Source organism: Megalops cyprinoides, chromosome 20 (assembly GCF_013368585.1).
Source record: "Megalops cyprinoides isolate fMegCyp1 chromosome 20, fMegCyp1.pri, whole genome shotgun sequence".
In the NCBI taxonomy this organism is placed as follows: Eukaryota; Metazoa; Chordata; class Actinopteri; order Elopiformes; family Megalopidae; genus Megalops; species Megalops cyprinoides.
In genome coordinates this window covers 5,437,501-5,463,275 of record NC_050602.1, presented here as the reverse complement: position 1 = coordinate 5,463,275, position 25,775 = coordinate 5,437,501, and the positions used below count along the sequence as shown (strand labels likewise).

Below are 25,775 nucleotides of genomic sequence, written 5' to 3'. Positions count from 1 at the left end.
CCTGTGTCCTCTTAGTGTGCTCAGGACCTTCCTGCATTCTCTCCCTGCCTTTTGCCTCCAGCCTGGCTTCCTGCCACCTCTCTGTCACTCAGTGCTCTGTCTGTGTAGCCGGACACCTGCCAAGCTGTCTCCTCTGGAACTTTCCGCCTCCCTTTTTCACTCTGCCGTAGCTGTCTTCACTATTGCATCTGCCCACGCTGGCTATGTACACAACAAACCTTCTTTTCTGAGATAATTGACTGTAACAGGCTGATATTATGTCATCATTTTCAGGATTCATTTTTCCGACATGGCAAAATCTGGCAAATGTAAAGGGGTATTTACAAGGGGGAAATGAAACAGTTGTAAGAGGGAGGCCTTGTCAATCCCCAACCTCAGTTTTGCTTCTTGTCCACAGGCCCGGGCCCGGCTGTCCCTCAACTCTACAGAGACCTTCCCCTCAATGGCCCTCAAGGACCAGTGTTTCTCCCAGAGCACGCCTATTGGCCTGGATTGTGTCGGCTGGCCACGACGCATCTCCTATCCGGGTTAGTTTTTTTCATTACCAGTGTCTGCCCTCGTGCCATCTAGATCTTTGTTGGACACCATTACTGGTTTGTGTCCCTCAGTTATGAATCTTGAATAAGCCGCCATGCTAAAGTTATTTTGTCCTTGGCATTGTGTGTTTCTTCTGAACCACTGTAAGAGCAGCAGTGAATGTCTTTGAAGTAACCAGCAGGGGGCGATAGTTCCATTCTGTACGTGGCTGCTGTCGGACAGCTCCCAGCCTTGGAGCAGGCACCATGCACAGCCAAGAAACTGCTCTGTGCAGTCTCTGTGGAGTATTTTTCCTCTGTGATATATGCCTAGTCATGAACCTGCAAATCTTTGCACAGTATTTATTGTGCAGATGTGGAGCATTTTAAATGCTTATCCAAGACATCAGATTTAGTTTGAAAATGTACTGAGAAAATGTGCAGATATGTATCAAACACACAAATGTGAGCAGTTAGAGTTACAGCTTTGTTAAGTTGTGTCATGTCCTTTAGTGGAGGGCTCTTTTTGTCTGAGAGGCAGGTCAAACCAGAGGTTTGCTAAGTGTTTAAGAGGCTCTTTGAGGGTGATTAAAAATTAAAATGCCGTGTCCCCTTTTGAGAAGCTTCTTTCAGGCCAGTCTGTAACAGAATCCTGCTGGTTATCTGGCCCCTGCTTTCTGTCCTCTGACTCCTGAGAGTCGGGCTGCTGTTTCTGAGTGTGTGACACAGACCTGCCAGTGACCCTCAACATGCTCTCTCTCTCTCTCTCTCTCTCTCTCTCTCTCTTTGTCTCTCTCTCTCTCTCACACACACAGACCCACGCATTGTATATGAAAGCATGCACATACACTCATACACATACTGTTGTCTTTTCCGTGTTAGTATAATTGTATTTCACAGCAGCATACATGTTCGTAGTCTCCAGTTCTACTTTGGGTGGAGAAATGAGGGATTGTGAGTGCAGGCCAGCCTGCAGCAGGAAGCCTCCTGCACAGACCTCTCTCTGTCTTCCATTAAGATCTGTAATCTGTGCTCCTATCTCCTACATTTCCAATGAGTCGCAGCGAATGAGCCTCCCGGCTTTGGGATTCTTGGCTCGGCACGTGTCTCTGACCTTACGAAAAATGTAGTGTGACTTCTGTGGAGTGTGTTCCATTGTGACATTTCGGCTTCCACGGCCAAGCCAGAAGATCCCCCCGGCTCCCTTTTGTTTAAAACTGAGTTACGAAAGGCAACTCTTGTTTTTTTTTCCCCTCTGTCCGAGACGCGGCCCACTCCCTGGCATTTGTACGCCGCGCCACTACAGAAGCCTGTGCTCAAGAGTGATGCAAACATTCCTCTGGCATATTTATGCTAATCCCAACTTCAGCTCCAAACTGTGGCGTTTTGAGTGCAGTCCCTATCCGCTGGCCAGGCTGCACGGCTTCAAACAACCGGCAGGAGTCTTCTCTGATTCTACGTTTTTAGTAAGAGTCATTCAGGTAACTGTCCTTTGAGTATGAGCAGTGACATTTCGTTATGTGTTTGACAGTGCTTTTATTTAACGTGCACCTAGGGTGGTAACATGGGAAGATGAGGTCCACCAAACACTTTCCCTGGCATTCTGTCAGAAGTGTTGAAAGTCAGTTAAGGTTTTTGTTGGATATGTAGGTGTATGTGATATGTGAGTGCTGAAGTTAAACGGGTTGTGATCTGTCAGCGAGCAGCCCAAGGCACCCTTTAGAAGTCTGTTTTTGTTTTGTTTGTTCTTTAGGTTAGGGTTAGTGTATCTCCTGGACTAAATAGGTATATTGGATTCGGACGAGAGGGAATAGTCACTAGGTCGTGCTCACTGTGAGGTTTGGTTTCTTTTTGTGTTAGGAGGGCTATTAGCAGAACGGTAACAGTCAGGTTATTCGGTGTTGGGTCTGGCAGCAGCCTGGCCATTCTGTCCTTTTATGTCAGGAGTGTTGGCATTGAGTGGAGCGGAAGGTCAGAGGGTCACTGACAGAAACTGTGTGAATTTACTCCCACCTCCCTGTTGGTGTTCTGGGCTCTGTTTTCCTACATGAAAAAGATCGTCAGTTGATAAAACAGTACAAAAAGTATGAATCTGAATATTCATAAAGGAAAATATTTGTTAAACACAAATACTGGCTTGAGGGTCATGTCATTTCAGACATTTAATAGTTTATGTGCTTATGTAACCAGCTGTTTGATTGGCCTGTGCGTGATACAGTATGCCCAAACAATTGTTTTCTCTGAAAGGTGGCCTTTAAAAGCATAATCTCATTTAATACACATTGTGTAATATATTGGAAATATTGTGATGTGGATGCTTCCACTGGATGTTTTTTACTGTAGTATCTGTGAATTTAAATGATGGATCTCAGGGAACATAGCTGATTTAAATAAATGAATTTAGTTAATGGAAATCGGTGAAGTCAGTTAAAGGAATTCAGTAAATTCAGTTGATGTAATTCAGGGAATTCAGTTGATGGACTTCTTGTTAGGGGCTGGAGATTATGAAAACCCACTGTTAAGTGTGATAAATCATATTGTAATGCAGAATAGATTCCTGTGCGGGGAATTAATAGGGATGTAAGGATGTAATCCACATCTGCAGTCAGCTCCACACCAGCTGTTGCTGTGAATGTGTATGTGAGGCGGGGGGGGGTCATATCCCAAAGCCCCTCGGTGACAGGTTAAAACCGTAGGAGTTTTTCCTGTGCTGTAACATTGCAGCCACTCTCACTAGACAGCTTTGCTTCAGGAACATAGCCGGGGAGGGGGTGGCTGGGGGGGCCTGAGGGGGGCTGCGGAAGGTGTTCTGTTCATTCCCAGGCTGAGAGCAGCTCTATGGGAATCCAATCGACCGTTGAGTCCCCCCTCAGAAGACCCCCAGTGATGTCAGCCTGTAGCGGCGTGTGTGCGAGTGTTTCTGAGAGAGAGAGAGAGAGAGAGAGAGAGAGAGGGAGAGGGAGAGGGAGGGAGTGAGCGAGAGAGTCCTGAGCACCCGGCCGAGCGAGGCAGAGGCTGATCGCCGAGCGCCTGAGAAGCGGACAGCCGGGGGGAACGGGCAGCACTCGAGGGAGCCGGGCGGCCAGCGTGCGACGCCACCCCCAGCCTCCGGGCCGCATGCGGACGCAGCAGGGCGAGGGCGCGGGCGAGGGGGGCGCCCCTCTGCCGGGGGGCAGCTGCAGCAGCAGCAGCGCCAGCTCGGGTCTCTCCCCCGGCTCCGACTCGGACGGCAGCCCCGGCGCGGGCCGGGCGGGAGGGGTGGGGGTCGTCCGCGGGGTCGTGTCCCGCTACTGGAGCCTGGAGAGCCTGCACTCCACCACCGGTAAGGGGCGCCCGCTTTGTTTTGGGTCTGTTTTTGTTGACGGGGCGGGAGTGTGTGTGTGATTGTGTGTGTTAGGGGGTGGGGTGTCTCTCGCCATGTGTCTCGCCAATTGATACATGACAGGTCAAAGGTCAGACACGCTCGGGCCGCGCGTCTGTTTTGTATACGCGCGTGTGACCGCCGTTCTCCGGTCTCGGCGAGGACCGCGGTCGTTTAAACCGTAGGGGGGCTCGTGCAGACCACCGATGCCTCACCCCCTTTTCAGCGTCTGAGGGAAAGAAGTGACATTCTGAGAAAAGAGTGTCATTCTTCCCCAAAAATCACAAGCAGCTGTCCTCTGATTCTGATTCTCGGCATTGTTTGTGAGAGACGAACGCAGTGTCTGCTGGTGGGATGTGTTCGGGGTACGGTCAGTGGGGCCACCCCATTAAAAGCAGACAGACGATAACACCTCAGCTTCTGTTGCTGCACTCCTGTCTTTCGTGGATCTTAGGACTGTATCACAATAAGGAAAATAAGCTCACAGAACAGAATTATTATTGATGTGGAATAGTCTGTGTGTGATTTGTGATTACCATATATCCTGGCTGACACATTGAATAAAGCCTTTTTATCAGCTGTCCAGAGAAAATACTGGGTGAGCAGAAACAGAGTGAAGGGCAATCCATTAGCTGCTGACTGAAATGAAAGCCTCTTCCGGCAATTGAAAAATAAGTAGATGAATCACAGACAAAAAGCACACACACACACACACACCCAAGACAACTGACAGAAAGCAATTTTCGACATTCAGCCGATGCTGAAGGCAGTCTCATGTCTTGCAGTTTGCTGAAGGGATGTAGCAGAGGGAGGAGAAGGCAGACTCACATTGACGATTTCAGTCTTCACCAAGTTCAAGGTGACTGTAAATGTTACCTGCTCACGGAGGCAGGGATGGTGCTGAAATGGTCGAATTTTGCAGCGAGCGGTGCTGTGAGTCATGGAGAGAACTCTCCGGATGACAGGGGGGGTCTCGCGGAGAGCAGAGCCGTCCCCTGCATCCACGAACCCTGGCTTCGGAGAGCCTGTTGAAACGGGAGACGGGCGCAAACAGGAAAACCTACCAGCTGCTCCGTCACCATGGAGAATCCGCAGCAACGCGGCGTGAGGCTGAATCTGGGCTGACGAGGCTCGGTGAAAACCATCGTTCCCTTTTGATTTCAGCACACAAAGACGCAGGTTTAAAAGCACAGGTCTGAGAGGGATTCTGGGCTGTCATCCACCGCATTTTTATGACCTTGCCTATCTGGGCTTCATTGTTGATCCTGTGCCTCTTTATCACTGCAGCTGAAATGAGTTTAGCGACCGTTTGCTGGGAGTAATGGGATTTTACAACGAGATTGATTTTGCTCTTTGGCAGCCGCCCCGGGGTCAAGGGTCACTGACACGTCAGGAAGTCACAGGGTTGTATATCAGGGTCTCCTTCACAGAGAGAGGAAGGGGTAGCGTCCTGGACACATCAGTGCAGGCATGGGTCTGGGTCATAATCCAATTTTTGTTTTGTCTGGAGTTTGCTCCATTTAGGGTTGGCATGGTGACAAAGGGCAGAGTGTCCCCATGGTGACGGGAGGTGACATCACTGTTGTTCTTTCTTGAGGGGTGTCATTGGTCTGTCTTCTCATATCTCAGCCAGTCTTGTTATTGTCACAATTTTTCCAGATGCCACTACAATATAAGACATGCCCTACACAGAGAGGAGTGCATTATATATATATATATATATATATATATATATATATATATATATATATATATATATATATATATATATGTGTGTGTGTGTGTGTGTGTGTCTGTGCTCTCTCTCTCTCTCACTTTCATATATATATATATATATAACATGTGGTTCAAAACCTGGCTGTGACGTTGTTGTCCTCATCATTTAGGTGCATAATTTGAATTGCTTTTGTTATTGGTGAATCTTAAGCTATACAGCCAGGCAATGTGGTAAACAAACCTTGTACTGGAAGAACAATGAGAGTTTGTGCGAGTCGATTTTGGCAGCGCTCTGCGGCCGCTGCTCAGCGAGGCACATCATCTGCACTGCAGGTTGAGCGATCAGGTGGGCGAAGCGAGGCTGACAGTTTGAGACTACTGACCCCCAGGCGCGTCCGCCCCTCCCACCCCTCTGTCAGCTCAGTCTACGGGAGAGCAAAAAACGAGGGGGGGGCAACATCAGAAAACATCCTGCAAAGACATTCGCGTGAAGGAAGGACGGATATCTGAAAAGGTCTTGTTTATAGAGCCTAATAGCCCGGGGCTGCCTTAGCCTTTTTCTCTGTCTCTCTCTCTCTCTCCTGCGAGACGGACTCATCCCTCAGCGGAGGAGTGAGGAGACTGCGTGCCTCCTGAGCGCGTGCGAGCGGACGCTCTGCCACATTAGCGTGTCTGAAACAGAATTCACTCAAAGCTGCGATTGGAAGTGCTAAAACCTTTACACACATACTCATTTCCTCTGGTCACATACTATAGCTTCCAACACAGGCTAAAGACCCACCTCCTCATTACATTACATTATTGTCATTGAGCAAACGCTCTTGTCTACAGTGACTTAGATAGGTTACAATTTCATCCATTGATACAGCTGGATATTTACTGAGGCAATTGTTGCTTAAATATTTTGCCCAAGGATAAAACAGCAGTGCTCCAGCAGGGAATCAAACCAGCAACCTCCTAACTGTATTTTTTATCCTGTATTCAGTATGGCAATGGTTATTATAGCACTGTGTATTATAGGCCCATGGTGACCACATGCAGGCTGTCATTTTCTGTATGCACCATTGTACATGAGGAATTATTGCATGTGCTTTTTTAACATTGCTTTGTAAGTATATCTGTAGAAGATCTTCTGCCAAGTGACTAAATGTAAAAGATATGGTTTATCTGGATTACATTACAATGCAGGATAATGTGACATGGCTCTGAGGTCCAGAGAGGGAGGGCTGAGAGCATTCTGGGAACAGACAAGACCTTCAAATCCAATTGGCCTTCAAGTGGCATCAGTTACTTCCCTGCTGTCTCGAACTGGGACGATGTCACTTCTGCGAACGTGAATAATTGAACAAAGTAAATAACCCAATAGCATTTCAGCTCACATATGACATCATTTTGATACCTGACCTAAACAAACTCTGTGGCCCCTACAGCCCTAGTATATAGAGGGGTAGCTGATTGAATATTGGACATGCAATATTGAACACTTGGTGTAAATGGCATGGTTTGCTTGTTCTTGGTATGATTGTTGGGCGTCAAAGACCATCCAGTGACACAGTGGATGTATTGGCACAGTGTTCAGAATCAATTTCTGCATATAGATCAGACTCACAGTGAGACAAAAGTCGTTAAGGCCGTTTGGCTTGAGTGGCTTTGGTGAGGGTCGGGAGCGATTAACAATTGAATATGCCGTGAAAAATCACAAAAGCTGTTGGGACGATGAAAAAAGCAGACTTTTTAATTACATGCCATGAACAGTGGGATTGGATTGTGTATAATTGATTTATTTTATTAAACACTCATTTATGCATTAATTAATCCCTAAGTACTCATTAATTAAGTTAATGAAATGTAGTAATTTGATTATGAATGAATTTAGTCAGTTAATTACAAACACTGGACAGCTAACACTGTTCACTGCTTTTGATTGGGATGACAGCAAAAGAGTAGTTTAATTCTTATTTTGGACAAGTTTCCTTGTCATCTAAATCCACAATGGAAACTATTACATTGGTTCTCATTGCCATAGTAACAACCAACCAGCCCTGCATTACAATAAACATCAAGGCATAGCGGAAATGTAGAAATCTAGGAATTACAGAACTCTCTTGATGTTTAAAACTGTGTTGTGTTTCAAATCACAACAATACAGACAAACCATTAGCCGCAAGTCACAGCTGAGCTTCCCAAAGTATCTAGGTTTCCACATCAAACCAATTTAACTGAAACGGTCATAGCAATTTGTGTTGGTTCTCCTCTTTAGGAAACCTAAGGCCTGAGGCCTTAACCCTATGTCTTATGAAACTGCAGGGCTCATCACATGTAAACAGAACTGGCAAAGATAATTAAGAGCCCCCATCTAACAGATGTGGTGGTGAGTTACTCCCTGTCTGGCATTACCCCAGGTCTGAATGTGTGTGTGTGTGTGTGGGTGTGGGTGTGTGTGTGAGTTTATGTGGTGGTGGTGGTGGTGGGGGGGGGGTGGCTAGACACTGGTACTAAGACTATAGCCCTATGAAGCACATGTTGCTATGGAAGTGGGGCTTTTCTGCTATGAGTGGAATTGAGAGATTACGAAGGCATACCAGAGTGCTTCCTAACCCGTACAGGTAGAAACCAGACCTTTAATCCCTAGTAGTAACAGCTGTTTACTCGGTGTAGAAGGAGGTGCCAATGAAGTGTGAAGGAGGTGCTCCTGCTCTTTCATTCTGCCCTCTCGCCTCCGCTCAGCCCCTCATTGGAAGACTCCATTTATGCAAAGCTGCTTTCTGCCCTCAAAGTAGGTGAGCCCCTGGTTTGCTTTCTCTGGTTTGTTGCTGTCTGTTTAAGGTACTTGAAGTTCATCCTCTCCTACAAAGGTGGCGCAGTCCTGTCTGGCTCAGAGTTCAGTGCAAAACACTTGCTCTTCAGATTCATCCAGTAGAGTGTGTTGCGGCTGCAAAGCATTTTGAAATTGGTGGTCAGCCTTCAGTACAAGCCAACAGCAATGTGTCTTAAATAAAAAATGTTGTGTGTTTTAAGGGTGAGGTAACTTCACTGAGAATCACAAATTGGATATGCTGTTCCTCGCCTTACGGTTGAGTAGAAGCATGGAACCTGCTTCATAGCAGAGAAAATGTCTGCGGGTATTATTTCACCTTCCAATGTCAGTAGAAGACATTCTGTCTGTCAGACACTTGATTCATTACCAAATGCAACATGTAAGTTTATTTCATATTGCCATATTAGTAACAACTGCAACTTCACAACATCATTTGAGCTTTGTATGAGGCTTAGATAGCCTGAATAAGCTTAGGAGGGACTCAAGATTAGATTGACCTCTTAGCTATTAAAACAGATGAAAAGCATTTCAACATAGAGTCTTTCAATATAGATAATATGGTCTATTTACAGAGTAACATATTCATTTTGAAATTTATGGTGAGGATACTCTTTATGATACGTCTTCCAGTGTCACTGTATGCTCTGTAAATGTCTTCCCCTTTGTCTGACTGGAGGCGTGATTTTGACAGCTTGGTGCTTGCAGGTGCGAGTGAGAGGGGGGTGTGAAGTCTGTGCGCCGCGATTGGCTCAGGCAGGAACGAGAGCGAGGGTGGGAGCCCGTGTAATTGGTGTAATCGCTGTGCATTTGGTGCAAAAGCGGCGGCTGCCACACGTGCTGGGTGGAGGGAGGTGCTGCCGAAGTCCGGCGTCACAACGCTGACATTTAAATCCCTCCTGTCATCATCATCGGCTTGGCCCCAGCAGCACTGCGGATAGAGGAAGAGCTCAGGCTGCGCTGGGGGGCGTGTCCCTTTAAGAACACCCTCAGGGTGTGCGCAACGCACTTCTAAAACCTTCCCAGATGTCACAGGTTCTTACTTTACTTGTCCCATGTGATCATATGTATGGGCAGACCAGGGGCAGCATTATGGTGCAATGGCCTTGTTGCCAGAAGGTTCTGGGTTTCAACACTTGCTGTTGAACTCTTGAGCAAGGTTTGACAGAATTTCTTCAGCCAGCATCCAGCTATAGAGTTTATCAGATGCGGATCACAATGTATGGTATGTAAACAACCCTGGATAAGGTCTGCTTAGTGAGAAAATAATGTCACCTAATATGAGCAGTGGAATGATTCTCACTGAGGACTGAAGAATACTGTAACACGAGCCCTGAGATACTAAATGTTTGAGGGCTTAGAAAGAGCTAGGAAAAATGGGGCTCCCTTCCATCTGCCCTGATTGGGATGGCCAGCCTGTTAATCAAATAAACACCTCCAAATCTCTGCACCATCTCCCCATGTAGTAAGGGCCTCAATCACAATGGGGGCCTTTACATGAAGCCACACCTTTTAGCCCTGACCTCACGACCCCCCGCGCAGCCCACAAGACAGACATACTCACCGCCGTGTGCAAAGAAGGAAGACAGCGAACGGCCATAGCAACAGTGTTACCGAGCAGACTCCCGGTTTCTGTGACGAGGAGGGGGGGGGGGGGTGCGGGGTCCGTGGAGGGGGGGGGAGCTGGCTGAAAACTGCGAATGTGACATTTTGGAATGGGCTTTTATGGAGGGGAGGGAAGGGGTTGGGGGGGAATGAGATTTCCGACTGCTGTGCGGATCCAGCGATAACAGTCCCTCAGATAGCTTGGCAGACTAAATGCCGTCTAGGTGCAGCGGTGTCTGTTCTCCTCAGTGACAGACCACACAAAGCCACCTCTGCAGTGTGGATTCGGGTGCAGGTATGTGGTATGTGTGGCCACAAAGTCTGTCGGGAGCAGGGATGGGGCTCTGTTGCCGTGGCGAGGTGAATGGCGCTGCAGGCAGTGCAGGGCTATGGGCGTGTCACAGAATCCTGCAGGGTTGTTTTGGTATTGTTGTTTTGTTTTGAAGGTTTTTGTCAGGTTACAAGGCCAACACAATTAGCACTCTTGTCTGAGGCAGAGAAACCATAGCTGAGAGTCAGATAGAGAGAGACAGAGAGATGGAGAGAGATGAGGGGAAAGGGAGTGAGATAGGAAAGGAATTCATTTTATGTCATTTTTTTGTAAATAAGAAAATCTGCCAGATGAAGTACAGAGCTGATAGCTATTATTCATGTTATTGTTTATGCTATACTCATCATTGCTCTAGTTTTGTAACTGTCTGGCCTCACTTTCTGTGACTGTCCCAAGACGATGCTTTTGAGTTTGGAATTCGGAGCTCGGAATAGAGGGAACCAGGGCAGACTCCCAGGCCCACATATCTCCACGGTGACAGGAGGTCACAGTGACGCACTGGCGCACCCCGGCAAGTCGTCACTGTCGATCAGGGGAGCGAATTAGCGTGATTCGGAAAAGGGCTTTGATCCCGCTCCCTCCCTTCTCAGAGGCGGGCTTCCCGAGGTATTCGGAGGATGTTAGAGTCAGTGTCGTGGCAGAGGATGACAGCGTATTAGCTGTCATCTCCCCCCTTACTTGTCTCCTCAGATAAAAGGCCTCGCTCTCTTCCCTGCTGTGGGTGGAAATGGAGAGATTGAAGCTGAGTGGGGAAACCAAGCCATTCAGCAGGGGGCTGACTTCATCCCCTTTTTTATCAATGGACTCCTGGGGTGATTACCCACAATCCTTAGCGGGAAAGTGCAGTTTAAGGGTGTGACCTTTAAGTATTAACCTCCCTGGCTAGGATGAAGATTTGATAGAGTGCCCTCTACTGGGAGGAAACAAGAGCAGTGGTACACTGCTCCAGGTACTTCCCTTGCCAGCAGATCTAAGGTCAGTTTTCTCACCCACAGTCCTAACCAGAAACATTTCGTGTGAACTTTTGATTCTGATCCAGGATGAGTTGCTGAGGGCAGAAAGTGCCTGCACCTAGTAAATACATGTCTCTTTAGAGCATCATTTGTTAACAAACTACAATATAGTTCATTACAGACCAACTGTGCAAGAGGACTCATACTACAGCCCTGTTAACTCCTTACACTCTGGAGGACATTTGGCGATGTATGATGCTGTAGTTAAGGAACTGGACTTGTGATCAGGTTGTTGCAGGTTCAGATCTCATGTGTTTCAGTTCATTTCCTGAATTGAAATGGAATTGCCTTCGCACTCAATTGTACCCTCATGGAGTGGGTTTATTTAGTGAAATATCATGCTGTCTGCATTCTGAGTAAAGCAGTCTGCCACGGCAAATAAAGAATGTTTCAGAGAATTGCTGTTGTGTGTCTTGCACAGAGTTCATACAAAAGAGAAAACAAACGCCTCCTCCAAATGCAGGCTATCCAAGGCCTTCAGTTTAAGAGTTGACACGTCATGTAAAGGACAGAGCCCTGAGAGAGAACAACAGTCTCCAGGCTTGTTCATGTCCTGAAGGACACACGGGGGAGTCTGTTCTGTTCTAAACCGCCTCCCCAACACACACACACACACACACATATACACACACTGCTCCTGACAGTGTCCCTGTGCAGCATAAAATGCTGTGCCTTTGGGAGGGGTGTGAAGCCAAGCCACAGTGTTAGGAAATGTGAGGTAGACATCTCACGCATAAATCAAATCAACAGGAAGTGCATTGTGGGATCTGATGCCCAACCGCATGTGTCCTCGACATTATTGATATTGCTGGAATGGAAGTGACTAACGGTGTATACAGATGAGAAGCTGTAGAGAAGCTTCAATAAACGAGCCCAAAAGAACAAAAGTTTAATAAACCAATAATTTATTTTAAAACCAAACAAAGAAACCAAAGGAAACCAGCCCATGCACGAAGAGCATCAGGGAAAAAGTGAGCCTCTCCCTTCTCCCCAGCCACAGCAAGGTGAGGCTCATCATCCAATAAGCTGGTTCCCTTCCCAACATGTGCACATAATTAACCAATTATTAATACACAATTGACAGCTGACTGTTGAAGGCTCTCCTTCACAGAAACCTGTCATTAGACACCACCACATTCTTATGGGCAAAGCGTGAAATATGTCTCACCATGCAGTCCACTGCAAAGTAACAGCATTCAAACTGTAATCATGTTTATATGTGAAATATCCTGACATTTTTGTTTTCATTTAAAGTGAGTATATATTATCATATGTTAGTTGAGGGACCCTCAGAGCATTATATACTCATTTTGGCAGGATAGAAGATGTCTGTGTTTTGTTACAGTGAATACACACAGCCCCCAAAGCATCTTGGGAGAAATTATGTCCAAGTCACTCAAAAAAACAGCAGAAAAATGTACATGATGTAATGATTTTAATGGATGATTCGTCTATTCCAGAAATGCACATGCCTATGCATACACACACACATTCAGATGCAGACAAGCACACTCAAACACACACACATGCCTTCCATTTTAAGGTCTGTAGTACCAGAAAACTCTAACACATAGGGATTTATACACACTGTAGGAAGTGATCTTTTCTCTCTGCTACATGATTGTTTCTCTTTGCGATGTAATCATTTCTCTTGAAACACAGTGACTGTCTTTGACTGGTGTGACCATTTCTGTGGGAGTGACAGTTTCTGTTTGAGTATGACTTTCTCTTTGGGAGTGACCGTCTATGTTGGAGTGTAACCGTTTCTCTTTCGGTGTGGTCATTTCATCCTGGGAGTGACTCTTTCTGTTTCAGTCTGATTGTTTCTGTTAGGGAGTGACTGCCTCTCTTTGACTCTGACTGCTGCTCTTTCAGTGTGACCTCTTCCCTTTGAGCCTGATCATTTCTCTTGCGACCGTTTCTCTTTGGGAATGATCGTTCCTCTCTGGGAGGTCAGCAGGCAGCTGACTCGATCTAATGGGCTGTGTAATTCCCAGCGAAATAACCCAGCTATCAATCATGCCAGGATCAATAAGCCGGAAGAAGGGAGAAGTTTATTGGCTGGCTGTTCATCTTCCTGTTATAAGGCCTGGCCGTGGTGCAGGTATAATTAAATCACCGCAGTCTAGAAGATCCTGTCAACAGTATTTTTGTGGTCTTGGTTGCGAAGCGAGAGCCCCTAGATTTCTCTCCCCTTCTCTTCCTCCTTGCTCCTCGACTCCTTCCTATGCCCTCTCCTCCCTCTCCCTCTTATCCTCGCATGAACGGAACGCTCAGCTCGCCCGGGGGGTTTCCTCATGCACGGGTTGCCACGGCGTTCCCCGCCAGGCGACCAGGCGCCTCAAAGTCTCGTGCCGAGGTGCAAGTTCTGGATCCACGGGGCTGGGTTATTGGGTCACTGGTGACCTCATCCCGAGCCCTCGGCCACGCTTCAGAGAGATCCGGGGAAGCCGCTCGGCGGATCCCGGGCGCTTTTCCCCTCATCATCAAATCGAATTACACGTACGACGCGATGCCCCGAAAGGCCAGCGCTGGATGGAAGGGCTGCCCGATGCTCGGCTCAGCACAGGGCTGTGTGCAGATCGCGTTCGGATTAACATCGCAGCCTGCCTTAAGCTGTCTGAGTGTAAAGAATTAGGCCTCTTCTTCCACGCCTCATATGATCAATTACAGTAGACTGAGGATATAGCTGATGTATGTATGGATATTTTTTTTCATTACTTTTCAGAGATGGATCTTTACAGACAAACAACTTCCACATCTGTCAGTCTGTCTCTGTGCCTGTCTTTCTGTCTGTGTCTGTCTTTCTACCTGTCCCCCTCTGCTGTGCCACTTGGTTCCCGCCACTCGTTGTGCTTCACCTCACGCCAGTGCTCCGCTGATGCCGTGGGTTTGACAGGGACAACGAGCCTCTCGCTTCTCCTCCTCCACTCACTCTCCCCTCCTCCTTTATTTATTCATTTATTCTTTTCCTCCTCAGAGGAACTGAAATGTCAGAACGTCGCCCACATCTCCTGCCCCTCCCCCAGGGGCTCCTTCTCCTCGATAAGGGTGTGATGAATGCAGGCGCAGATGTGTGTCTGTGAAGCTCTCATTCTAATCCCCTGCCACCTGTAAAGACTGAATTACCCCACACTGAACAGGGTGGCCAGATCAGGGCTACTACCTGCCACTTCCTAATGGATTATTCAGGCTGGGGGAAGCGCGGTTTTAGGAGCTCATAAATCTAGTCGCTCCGTGTCCTCTATCATGCAGCAGACCTCCCTGGGTCCTCATCAGCTGAGCAACAGCACCTCCGAGGCATTTCTCGGACCTTGGTTTGTCTGAAGGGGGTCTCCGAATTAAAATCTGAGAGGCGGGGAGGCGCGCCTTGCTGTGCTGTTGAAATGCACTGTATGTTTTAGGAGGTTGAACCGTGGAAGCTCCTTCGTGAATATTCAGGTTGTTCCCAGAGCGATGCTCGCTCAACACAGAAAACATCTCAGAACTGACATCTTAGTCTTCATTATTCAAATAAGAAATGCAATGAAGCACTGTTCTCAAGCTTATTGCTCTGCGAAATGTAGAATAATGCAATGAGGTGACAGCAGAATGAACGGCACTTGTGACCAAAAGGCCATCCAGGCGCAAAAAACAATAACATAAAAATGTAAGATGTAGAAGTCACCATTTGTAATTCGCTCCGCAGCTTAATGTTGTAATGGACAATAAAGTGTTCAGAGGGACCCGCGGGGTTAATTTTGGCTCACCGAAATGAGCGCATGGAGGGACCGTAAAAGTCACGGGACGAGGGATCGATGTGTCCGGGTCGCCCCGGCAAGCGTATAGATCTGTATTGATCCCCTGTCGCGGTGTAGGCCCGCTTCCAAAACAGCCCTTTAAATCCCATTGAAATAGCACTTCCATCACCCGCGTAAGAGGCCCATGACCAAAACCCCTCCTGCTCTGCTGTGGTTTGAGCGGGGCCCCTGGAGTTGACTCCGTAACCCATAACCCGTTGTCCTGTACCTCCAAATAAAGCCACTGCCAAAGGACAGAGACATGTCCTGGTGGCTGCGACTCATGACTATTTGCACCAACAGGCAGCACCATTGATGCGTCTGAGCCTGTTTTGGGACCCGAGAAACGATTACATTCATTTCTATTTCCGAGAATGGGCGAGGGGCTGACAGGACATTAATCCCGTGGAACCGGTTTCCCAGTTTCCTGAGGACGGAGAATGGATGAGGGGGTTATGGGGTGTTAATCACCCCAGACAAACCGCCGGGGCTACCCTATGGACCGTGAGTGATTACTGGCCGCTTCTGTTCCCCGGGAGACTGTCAGCATCCACTCCCCACTTTAACAGAGCTGTCACGGTGAGCCTGACCTCTGTGACTGCCCCAGGACCAGAAGAGCTGCTCCCGCTGGGGTCAGGCAAGCACACGCCTGCCGGGCGCCCGGTTACCCCCCTGCAGAAAGAGCCAGGTTATTTCCACTGCCCGGTGTTTATCTTCCCTGCACTTTAATCCAGGAGCGGCTCTGGGATTAGGCAGCTCTGTGGGATTTTTGCCGCCCGCCGGCTTTATTTAAGGACAGCGGACTTCACGAAGCAGGTCAGAGCTTCTTCTCCCGCTCGGCTCGCTCCTTTAATGTCCCCACAGACCAGGAAGTCGCGTCTGAGGGTGGAGCCTGGCTCTCCTCACAGGAAGTGCCATGCATCTGAACCATGCTGTGGGTAGTGAGCACTTAAAGAATGCATGATTCACCTTTTTTTTCCCAGCCGTCTTTCAGTCCATCCCAAGTAGCACTTCAAAGAGCCTGCTTTGTAGAGCAGTTTGCAAACCGTGCAAACCGTTTGCAAACCAGTCTGCAAACCTTGCAGCCCTCGATCTACGTGCATTTGCATTGGAAAGTGACAGTGATAATTTGGATGGGACGGGTGGGGGGGGGTGCACTCTCTTGCTGCTGTGGCATAGAAATGGTATCTAATCCTACCAGGATGAAGGCAGAGACAAGAGGTGCCTTGAAGTCTGGGCGCAGGCTGAAATAACAGATACGGGCCAAGATTCACCTCCTGGAACAAATTACACAAAGCCTCACCTACCTGGAAACCTATTAACTCCCTATCGCAATACAGGAAAAGAAAAAACAAACTAAATGGAGGTAGTTTAAATGTAACTGAATGTGAGTTTGGGTAATGTTGCCACTCACCCCTTAGGTTATTCAGGTGCAGCTGATGATTCAGGTGATGGATGTCTCTCAGCCAATCATCTGTCATTCCTGTCCGTGAGCCTTGCCGATGCAGGCAGTTCCCTGAAGAAATGATCTGTACCGAACCTCAATGATCTGTGTCCAACTGCAACTGTTACCGTTCCACACATGCATCCAAATGGAGCATGAAAACAATTTGCAGCTCTCTTACAATGAGTATTCAGAAATGTATCTGGGGAAAGCATTTTGGCAGACGTACCGAGCACGTAGTGAGTCAGCAGCTTCTTGCACAGCACTGGGTATCATTTGAACCGAACCTCTGACTGCTATGGCTGCCCACTCTAACTGACTGCCCTTCTGGGTGCCAGCAATGACACAGAGCTGTCTGCACAGCATTCTCAAATCTGTGCAAACTCCCTCTCAGCACCTTCACAGAGCTGCAGAGGCATCTCCCCACCACAGAGTGTGCGCAGAGAAACAGGTGGCTTTGGTGGTGATGGTGGTGATGGGGGTGGCCGGGGTTGTCCAATGGCCATTGGAATATTACTTGGCAGTCCTTGACTTGCTGATTAGTCTCTGCCATACTGTTCTCTGCTTAAGCTGGGTTTAGCACTGATGCCCTGTGCTATAGCCAGTCAGACAGACTTTACAATGGGACCACAGAGAGCTTTTCTTTTCCCTCCCTGTATCCTGTAGGGTAAGCAAGGCTGCTGTTCTTAAGTGGGCTGGTAGAGAGGACAGGTCGCATCCGAAGTTCTTTCCAGCTGCCCAGCTTCCAATGCAGGTGAAAGCAGACATCCTGGGCCACCTCAGCTTAATGACCTTTTGACCCTTTGCTCAGGTCAGCATACACGGGTAGTTTTTCGGAGTCGTTGAGACGTGACAAGGACTGGCGGTCACCCTGCTTCGCAGGGTCGGAGCTGACAGGTGAGGCCCTGCACAGTGACTCGCGCTGTCATCTCTCCCCTGATGTCCCCTCCGACCCACGCACCCTGGCCGGCACGCCGCCCTGGCTCCATTCCGTCACATCCGATGAGGGTCAGCCGGGGCGATGCCTCGCTCCGAGACGGAGGTGGAGCCTCGAGAAACACCTTGCGCGTACAGGCCTCCAAAAACACCTCGCCCCCCTCCCCCTTCTCTGCTCACGAGGAAAAATGCTGACCGAAGCGGGGTCTCAGTTCTACGACACGCCTGGCTCGACAAGCTCTCCTGCCTGCTGTGCGTCTCTTAGTCAACTTTGTGTTGAAAAAAGGGAAAGCAGTGCATGATGGGAGAAAAGCCTCTCCGGGATCTTTTAAAGCAGAAAGTTTAAAAGCAGAAAGGCACAGTGTATCTCCGTCTACAGTGTGCTGAAGGGCTTCGTCTGTTTTACACCTATAAGATCCTGCTGTTGTCTGTTTAGAAATTCACAGTGTAATTATGCTTGAACAAACAGTAATCTTCAAGCAGAGGATAGGATAGTTTGCAGAGCTCTCAGGTCCTTTGTGCGCTCTTTATGGGGTGAGTGGGGAACTAAGACAAGAGCTGTGACAGTGAAAAGTAAAGAGAGAGAGAAGGAGAAAGAAGGTAAAGGAAATGGCTAGAGAGAGGGGCAGAGAGAGGACTGCCAGTTCACCAGTTCTTCCACTCTGTCAGTCCCAGCAGTAGTGTCCTTCTCTGAGAGGCAGAGAGGAAGAACTAGAGGAAGAAGTGGAAGAAGAGGAGTCGGCGTAGGTCTGGCTGTAGGGTGGGGGGGGGGGGGGGGGTTGGGGATGCAGAGCTGAGCCCCAGCCTGTCACTCCATATCAGCATCACCACGGAGACGTCGCCCCAGTGACCGGCCGTCCAGGTGTCACGCTCTGTCTGACACACCTTGGTTGGGATTAAAATAATCATTTAGCCTGGCAGTGCCTGTTATCCAGGCCGACTAGCATAGCATGCAATTATTTATTTATTTTTTTCAACATATAATCCATTTACACAGCTGGAAATTTACTGAGGCGATTCAGGTTAAGCACCTCACTGAAGGGGATGTTACGAAAGCCAGTGCCCCATCTAGGAATCAAACCTGCAAGTCCTTGCAGTTACAAATCCTTTTCCATGGTCCTGTGCCACACTGACACCCCTAGTCTCTCCTTCATGTGGACACTATTCTGTGTGGCGATAGGTTGTATGAAATGGATGTTTATAGCAATGAACTTGAAAGCATAATGTGCGTATGTGTCGTAATCTGGTTGTTTTGTGTAACCGATATTCTCTTGATAGGAAAGATTAGCGGGGATGTTGGTGTATTGAAATCTAAGCCGTTTGATTGAGTGCATCATTTTTGGCTGATCGATGTCAGCGTACACACAAACACACACCAAACCCATTCTCTACAAGGCTTCAGCAAACAAACAAAAAAATGGCCGCCAGCCTCGCTGCAGCTTTGCGGAATAATTACGCGGGATTATCCCCTCTCGATGAATGCGCTGCTCTTTTCCGTCTCTCTGTAACCCCTGTGAGAGTCCGGCAGCCGGAGCTGTAACAGTGTGAGGGCGAGGGGGAGGGGGAGAAGGAGGGAGGGGCCTAGCAGAGGGCCCAGCATGTCCCAAATGCCTGACATAACCCCCGAGTGTCCCCTAGGCCCGGTACGCTCCACTGCCTAGGCGGGGACCCTAGGGGGGGTAGGGGGGGAGTTTTTGGAAGGGAGCAGGCGTCCCTGTGTGCACACCCTGGCCGACACGTGCCATACCCACTCTCAGCTGCAGTTGGATAATGAAACTGTAATCAGCACGCTTGAGTTTCCAGTGGACCAGGCGAATATTGAGTGCTCTTTCTCTCTCTCTCTCTCTCTCTGTCAACAATCAATCTCTAAGCCTCTAACAACAACTAACCTACATAGAGGAGCTGGAAAGGATTACCCCCCACACACACACATCCACACACACACACACACACACACACACACTCCACCCGACTGGCCCACACCCCTACCCACCCAAACACCACCTCCACCACTGTTTTACGGGATGCTCGGCACAGGGAATTTCAGTAAGAAATGTGGGAGAAGAGGAAGAGGTGTGTGCAACTGGAGACAAACCATCTGCCCTGCTCTGACCCCTGAGAAATGAAGGTCGAATTTGGGTTTAATATCCCTCTCTATTCTCTGAAGAGTTTGTTCTCGTGTCAGACAGGTGAAGTGTTCTCTGCTGAATGAAGCAGTGGGTCAGAGTGCCACGGCAGACTTTGTGGGGGTGGGGAGAGTGGCATTTGAGGTGTGGCAGTGAAGAGCAGAGGGACTGTAGAACCTGCTCAAACACTCTAGGGCCTGCAGTTCAACCCTGTGTGACTGCTCAAAGTGCACCCACTCTGTACCGTTTCTATGGTTTCCCATTCCTTCACACTGAATCAGAGTCGGCGTCATTGGGGGCATTCCCCCAAATGAGTTATTGTGCCCCCTCTTGCAGGCCAGGCCTTTGGTGCCAAACTGCGTTTTATTAATTTATATTTATCATATTATAAGTGAAAACCTTTTCGCTAAATGAAATTAAATAAAAACAAAAAGAAAAAAAAACACACCCTGTTGGTCATATTTGCATAAGGTCACATTTGGGGAAGTAGTATGCCCGTTGGTCTAGCGCTACTGGTTTGATTTGTTGATTTGTTGTCATTACGTCAAGATAATGCCCCCCCTATTAGATTTGTTCTGGCGCCGACTCTGCACTGAATCCAGGGCTCCTCAGGAAAGTGCTGAATTTCAGTGCACAAAAAAGATGAACAGTAAATATATTAGTCTAAACACTCATCATAGACATCAAAAAAACTATATTTATTAGGAACCGTGTCAGTTAGTCCCATTCTGAGAGGTGTGCCATTAACTTTGTGGAAGTTTTCACAGCTCATCTAAATGTAAGGCATATTGTACAACACGTGCGTGACGGGGGTTTCACAAGAACTCCGTTAAAATGAATGGAGCTACTGAGTTAAACATCAACAGCGTTTGTGTGTGTGTGGCATCATCAGCATCTTTCTCTTTGTAGCGGCTCCCACACCCAGAGGTTGACAGCTGCTCTGGGGGCATTAATAAGAGTCCATCTCTGCCATCCATTTTACATGAGGCCGGCAGAGCCCTGTCTGTGGATGCAGGCCAGATCCAGCCCGGTCCATTTATTGCGCACAAATAAATATAGGCCCGTCAATACCTGGAGAGGCGCCAGCAATTCAGCCACCCCCCCGCTGGTCTCACCAAATCAAATGCTGGTCACTGTAGCTGGCCTTGAGTCACAATGCGCTGGCCTTCCCAAACAACATCATTCCCAGGCTCGAGTAGAACTTCTGCCGCAATGCCACCGCTTTCATGTTTTGTATAGTAGCAGAGCGCTGCATTTTAGATGTAAGGGTCGCAGGGCTGTGTCCCGTGCGGGGTGCTGCACTGTTGCGCAGACTGTTTCAGTTCAATGCCCCCAGGGACTATCCAGCTGTTTACATAGGTTACAGAACTGCATATGGCCATTGAGCTGGGAAAGGTACATGCCAAAAAAGGAAATAGGGTAGTCATATGACTACCTGTGGGTTAATATATGGGCATATGGGAAGAGACAGTAGTGGGCCCGTTTTTTTTTTCCCAAACCCCTCTGAAGTGATGAGCAATGAAACTGTTAACTTTTAATAAATGCACCCCTGGAGTCTCTACATGTTCTCTAAAAAGTCATATAGCTTTACTGAACCTGTTTCCCTCCCCCGCCACAGTCGGTGCTGTGCTCTCTCTCTCTCTCTGCACATCCCAAGCTCTGTTTCCAATGCATCATGTCGCCATGGATACCCATATGTGGCGCCAGCTGTTTGCTCAGCGCAGGAAAGCAGTGATTAAGCACTTTGCTCCCGTGTGCCTCCTAGCATTGCAGGTAGGCCACGCATGACTGAGGGCATGAGCCTGCAAGGGTACTCCATTGCTGCCAAGGGACCAATCAGCCGTGAGAGAGGGGGCGGGGACTCTTGAGGCTGTATCAGAGTGCTGGTCTGTGTCCTCCATGTCCTCAGTGTTCAGGTCTACTTTACACTGTCATGCCCAGTCTCCTCCGGTAACGCCAGCATGTACACACGCAACACTAACAAAGGTGTCTACAACACCATGAAACTCAGAGAAAGTGTTTGGTTGAACGCAGGAAGTGTTTGTAAATTAAGCTCTTACATGCCACTTGCTACATCCAGTCATACCCTGGGAGTTCACCATTGAATATCTGCTGACTTCTGAATTGCCAGAATAATATTGTTTCATTGAAATATTCATCTTGCATCTTAAACGGACACTGAAAAATACACCACAGATCATTTTTCAGCGAGGAGCTCCAGGTGCCCTGTTTGAAAGGTGGACTCAGCGATGAGCCAGCAGCACTCTCCTCTCTCTGGGAATGCTCCCCGCCAGGTGGTGATGCATTTTAATGGAGCTGAGAGGAGTTCTGCAGCGCTCATGTCATGTGACCCCTGGCAAGAGAAATGAGAGCGAAGATTTCCTCTCAAAGTTTCCTCCTGTCTGTGTTTGCCTCCCAGCTCCGAGACAGAGAGAGGGGGGGAGAGAGAGATAGGGGGCTCAGCTCTCTCTGCGTCTTCAGCCGCCTCGGCTTGCTGTTGTTGATGTTTTCTGACGTTCATTAAAAATAATGTGACTGAAAGGGCCACGACTGGAACGGGATGGAATATCGCTCAGAGCTGTCTGCCAAAGATAGAGAGGCCCGGGAACGGGACCAAAAAAGCTTCTAATGGCTGCACCTCTCGCGGGGGGGTGGGGGGCAGACAAGGACAGACTGAGCAGAAGCTCAGTGACCTCCGTCCCCAGGGACTCCTGCCCGCCGGCCCTGTACCCAGCAGCCACTCTTAGGCCACTGGTGTTTCACACATCTCCCTGTTCTCATTGGTGTGCCACGCCCACGCCAAGGGTTTCATGAAAAGTAATATATGCCAGCATACGCTCATACACTATATGGACAAAAGTATTCGGACGCCTGACCATTACATTGTAATGACATTGTATTCAAATACATATACTTTAATATGGAGTTGGTCCCCCTTTTACAGCTATAACAGCTTGCACTCTTCTTGGAAGGCTTTCCACAAGATTGGAGTGTTTCTGTGGGAATTTGTGCCCATTCATTCTGTAGAGCATTTATGAGGTCAGGCACTGATGTTGGACGAGAAGGCCTGGCTCGCAATCTCCGTTCCAGTTCATCCCAAAGGTACTCGATGGGGTTGAGGTCAGGGCTCTATGTGGGTCAGTCAAGTTCTTCCACACCGAACTCATCAAACCATGTCTTTATAGTCCTTGCTTTGTACACTGGGGCACAGTCATGTTGGAATAGAAAAAGGCCTTCCCCAAACTGTTGCCACAAAGTTGGAAGCATAGCATTGTCCAAAATGTCTTGGTATGCTGAAGCATTAAGATTGCCCTTCACTGGAGATAAGGGGCCTAGCTCAAACCCTAAAAAACAGGCGTGGCCAAAAACTTTCGTCCATATGGTGTATGTGGAATCCAAGATGGAAGGGGTACATTTATAATATGTGGCATGTGCTGAAAAGTATATTGATTATTGCCAATTTCAAAAATCCTGTGTCTTTGTTTGTACATGCTTTTATGATTCTTATTTAAACTCTTTAGTAGGAAGTAATTTATTTCAATTGTTTTGTAATAATTTACATTTTTCTGATATAGTCAGTAATGTCATGCTTATAAGTATCGCACTTTTATGTCCAACCTATTTGCTCTTTGCTGTTTACATTAAGCCTGGTTGGTTCTGTACCATCTACCGTGAGTCTAGGTTAACACTTGTGCTGTGCCTGTTTGGACTGATACTGTTTATATCAAGCCTGATTGGCTCACTTCCATTTAAGTCAAGCATGATTGGCTTTCTGCTGTTGACATTTTGAATATTGCTCTCACACCTGTAAGCAATGATGATGTCATAATAAGATGAGGTCACAGCTCATGGGCCTGATGTTCTCCCCTGTCCCTTTCTCTCCCAGCTGTGGTCATTCCTGACGGGGTGCTGGACAAGGCAGGCCTGGGCGACGATTTGGGCAGCGAGGAGGACCTATACGAGGAGTTCCGTGGCTCTGGCCATCGCTTCGGCCACTCGGGCGGAGGAGGGGAGCAGCTGGCCATTAACGAGGTGCGCCAGAGGCGGTGTCTGCTGCCTGTCCCACAACGCCAGCTGTGCCTCTCACCTCTGGTGTTCTGGTGCTCTGGTGTGTGTGTGTGTGTGTGTGTGTGTGTGTGTGTATGTATATGTATGTGTTTCAGCATTTCAGTGTGTGCTGAAATCAATACATATGTGTATATTTGTGAAATTTGATTGTGTGTATATTTCTGTGCATTGGATATGTGTGTATACATGTACAGACAGGTGTGAGAAGTTCTGGGACAGACTGTTAGAAATGATTAAAACCGTGTACATTCTCCTGCTGTGTCTCGGAGCGAATTGAAAGAAATTTCTCTCAAGGTGCCACCAGTGGTCGTGAGGGAGCCCTTCTGATTGGCTGTGAGCTGCGCCACCCTGCTTCCCAGATGCCAATTGGCATTAACATGACAGATTATGGAGTCCACCTGGCAGGGAAGGCAATTAAGAAATCTCTGAAAACAGATCGGAGGCAGGAGAAGCTTGCACTTCCTCAAGGACGAAAGAGTCCGATTTGTTAGCGTGAGAACACAGCCAGTAAAACCAGAATATTAAAACGAGTGTTTTTTTTGGGGGAGGTAATTAAAGATTTGATTAAATACCATGGCCCCGGGGAGCAGTGTGCTATGAACCGGGCCACACTTGGCTGCTCGGAGCACCCTTCCTGCTCTCCTTTCCCGGGCAGTGATTCAATCACATTCATTAAATCAGTCTTGATTTAACACAGCGCCTTTAACAAAGTCATAATCACACTGGAGCCTCACACAGCGTGCGGCACGGAAAGGATAGAAAGATGGATATGACCTGAAATGTCTCAAAGATAGTCTGTCAAAAAAGAGAGGGCAGCAAGTAAACCTTTAGGTAGCTTTTTGTATTCTTGGTGTTATAATTGCTGCTTGATGGTCTTTGATGTGGCAAATATATGCTTGTAAAGCAAACTGAAGTTTAAAATGATTAGAAGCAGTGTGGTATGTTGGTTTGTGGGCAGGGACCCCTACTGGAATTCCTGCCAGTTATAGACTCTTTGTGGGACATAAAGTTGAAGTTAAAGGCAAAAATCAGAAAATAGTCCCTCTGTCCTAAAATGGGAAAAATGTGTTGTCTGCTTGATATATGATATATGTGAGAAGAGCCAAAGTGATCATGTCCTGTCTGGATGAGGTGTGTGTGGCTGTGTGGTGTATGTGTGTGTTGTACCCCCTGACCATGCACTACAGAGGGGGTGTGGGGGGAGGGGACTGAGAAGGGAGGGTTGACAATGGAATTAAGAGCGCCCCTCTAAGACGAAATTTTAGGGAGTGTGCCCCTGTTTTCTCCCATTTAAATCAACACCAATCAGGACCGTTCTCCTGGGGGCGGGGGAGGGGTCACAGCAAATGTCGCTCGGAAACACCCGGAGCTCTTGCAGACAGAAAGCTTTTTCAGATCTGTTATTCTGTGTCCTCCCTCTACACTCCACCCCCCACCTCACACACAGAGACACACACACACAGGAGCGCACACACACACACAGGAGCACACACACTCTGCTCCCCCCGCATCACTCCAGTCTGCCTCCTGCCTCAGCTGCTCCCGTATCTAGGATACGCCGCAGAACCCAGCCATCCTATTGGTCACCGGCAGCTGAAAAAAAAAAGGATAAAAAAAAGGAAAACAGAAGGCGATTCCGGGAGATGGATGGGTGGTTGCGCCGGGGCAGCTGAAGGCAGACCCAGCCTCCATTTTTTTCTGTAGTTTTTCATTAATGGAGCGTTGAGGAGAGGACGAGAGCCGTGTGTATGAGGTGATCAGATCCAGGGGAATTAGCACAATCTCGGCGTGTAAGCAGATTAGCAGCAGTGACGGAGGGAGAGAGAGATAGAAAGAGATAGAGAGACAGAGAGAGAGAGAGAGAGAGAGGGAGGGAGAGACGCACAGACGAGGGAGAAGAGGGTAGGCAGAATGAGAGACGTGATGAGCGAGCGGAGCTGGAATTAGGAGAGATGCGGAGACAGACCGGCCTGCACTGCTGCTAGAGCAGAGGAGAAGGGGAGAGAGGGAGGGGAGAGGAAGTGAAGAAGAGAGAGAGAAAGAGAGAGACCTAATCTAGTGTGGAG

General features: G+C 48.2%; 2 protein-coding genes across 6 annotated transcripts in view; both read left to right on the top strand.

Moving 5' to 3' along the window:
- Positions 1–21,596, top strand: part of LOC118796001 — a 76,073-nt gene extending 54,477 nt beyond the window's left edge. For all 4 annotated transcript variants that reach the window (XM_036554833.1, XM_036554830.1, XM_036554832.1 and 1 more), the window contains 2 exons: positions 398–527; positions 21,415–21,596. In XM_036554833.1, the coding sequence (XP_036410726.1) occupies positions 398–527; positions 21,415–21,509 (225 nt within the window). In that variant the 3' untranslated portion in view covers positions 21,510–21,596. The remainder of the gene's footprint in view (positions 1–397; positions 528–21,414) is intronic.
- Positions 21,597–23,523: 1,927 nt separating this feature from the next.
- The window catches only part of LOC118796002 (rho guanine nucleotide exchange factor 4-like), a 12,607-nt gene continuing 10,355 nt past the window's right edge, over positions 23,524–25,775 (top strand). The window contains exon 1 of one of the 2 annotated variants that reach the window (XM_036554835.1): positions 23,524–23,673. The gene's annotated coding sequence lies outside the window, so the exon portion shown is untranslated. The remainder of the gene's footprint in view (positions 23,674–25,775) is intronic. The other variant, XM_036554836.1, reaches the window with a different exon arrangement.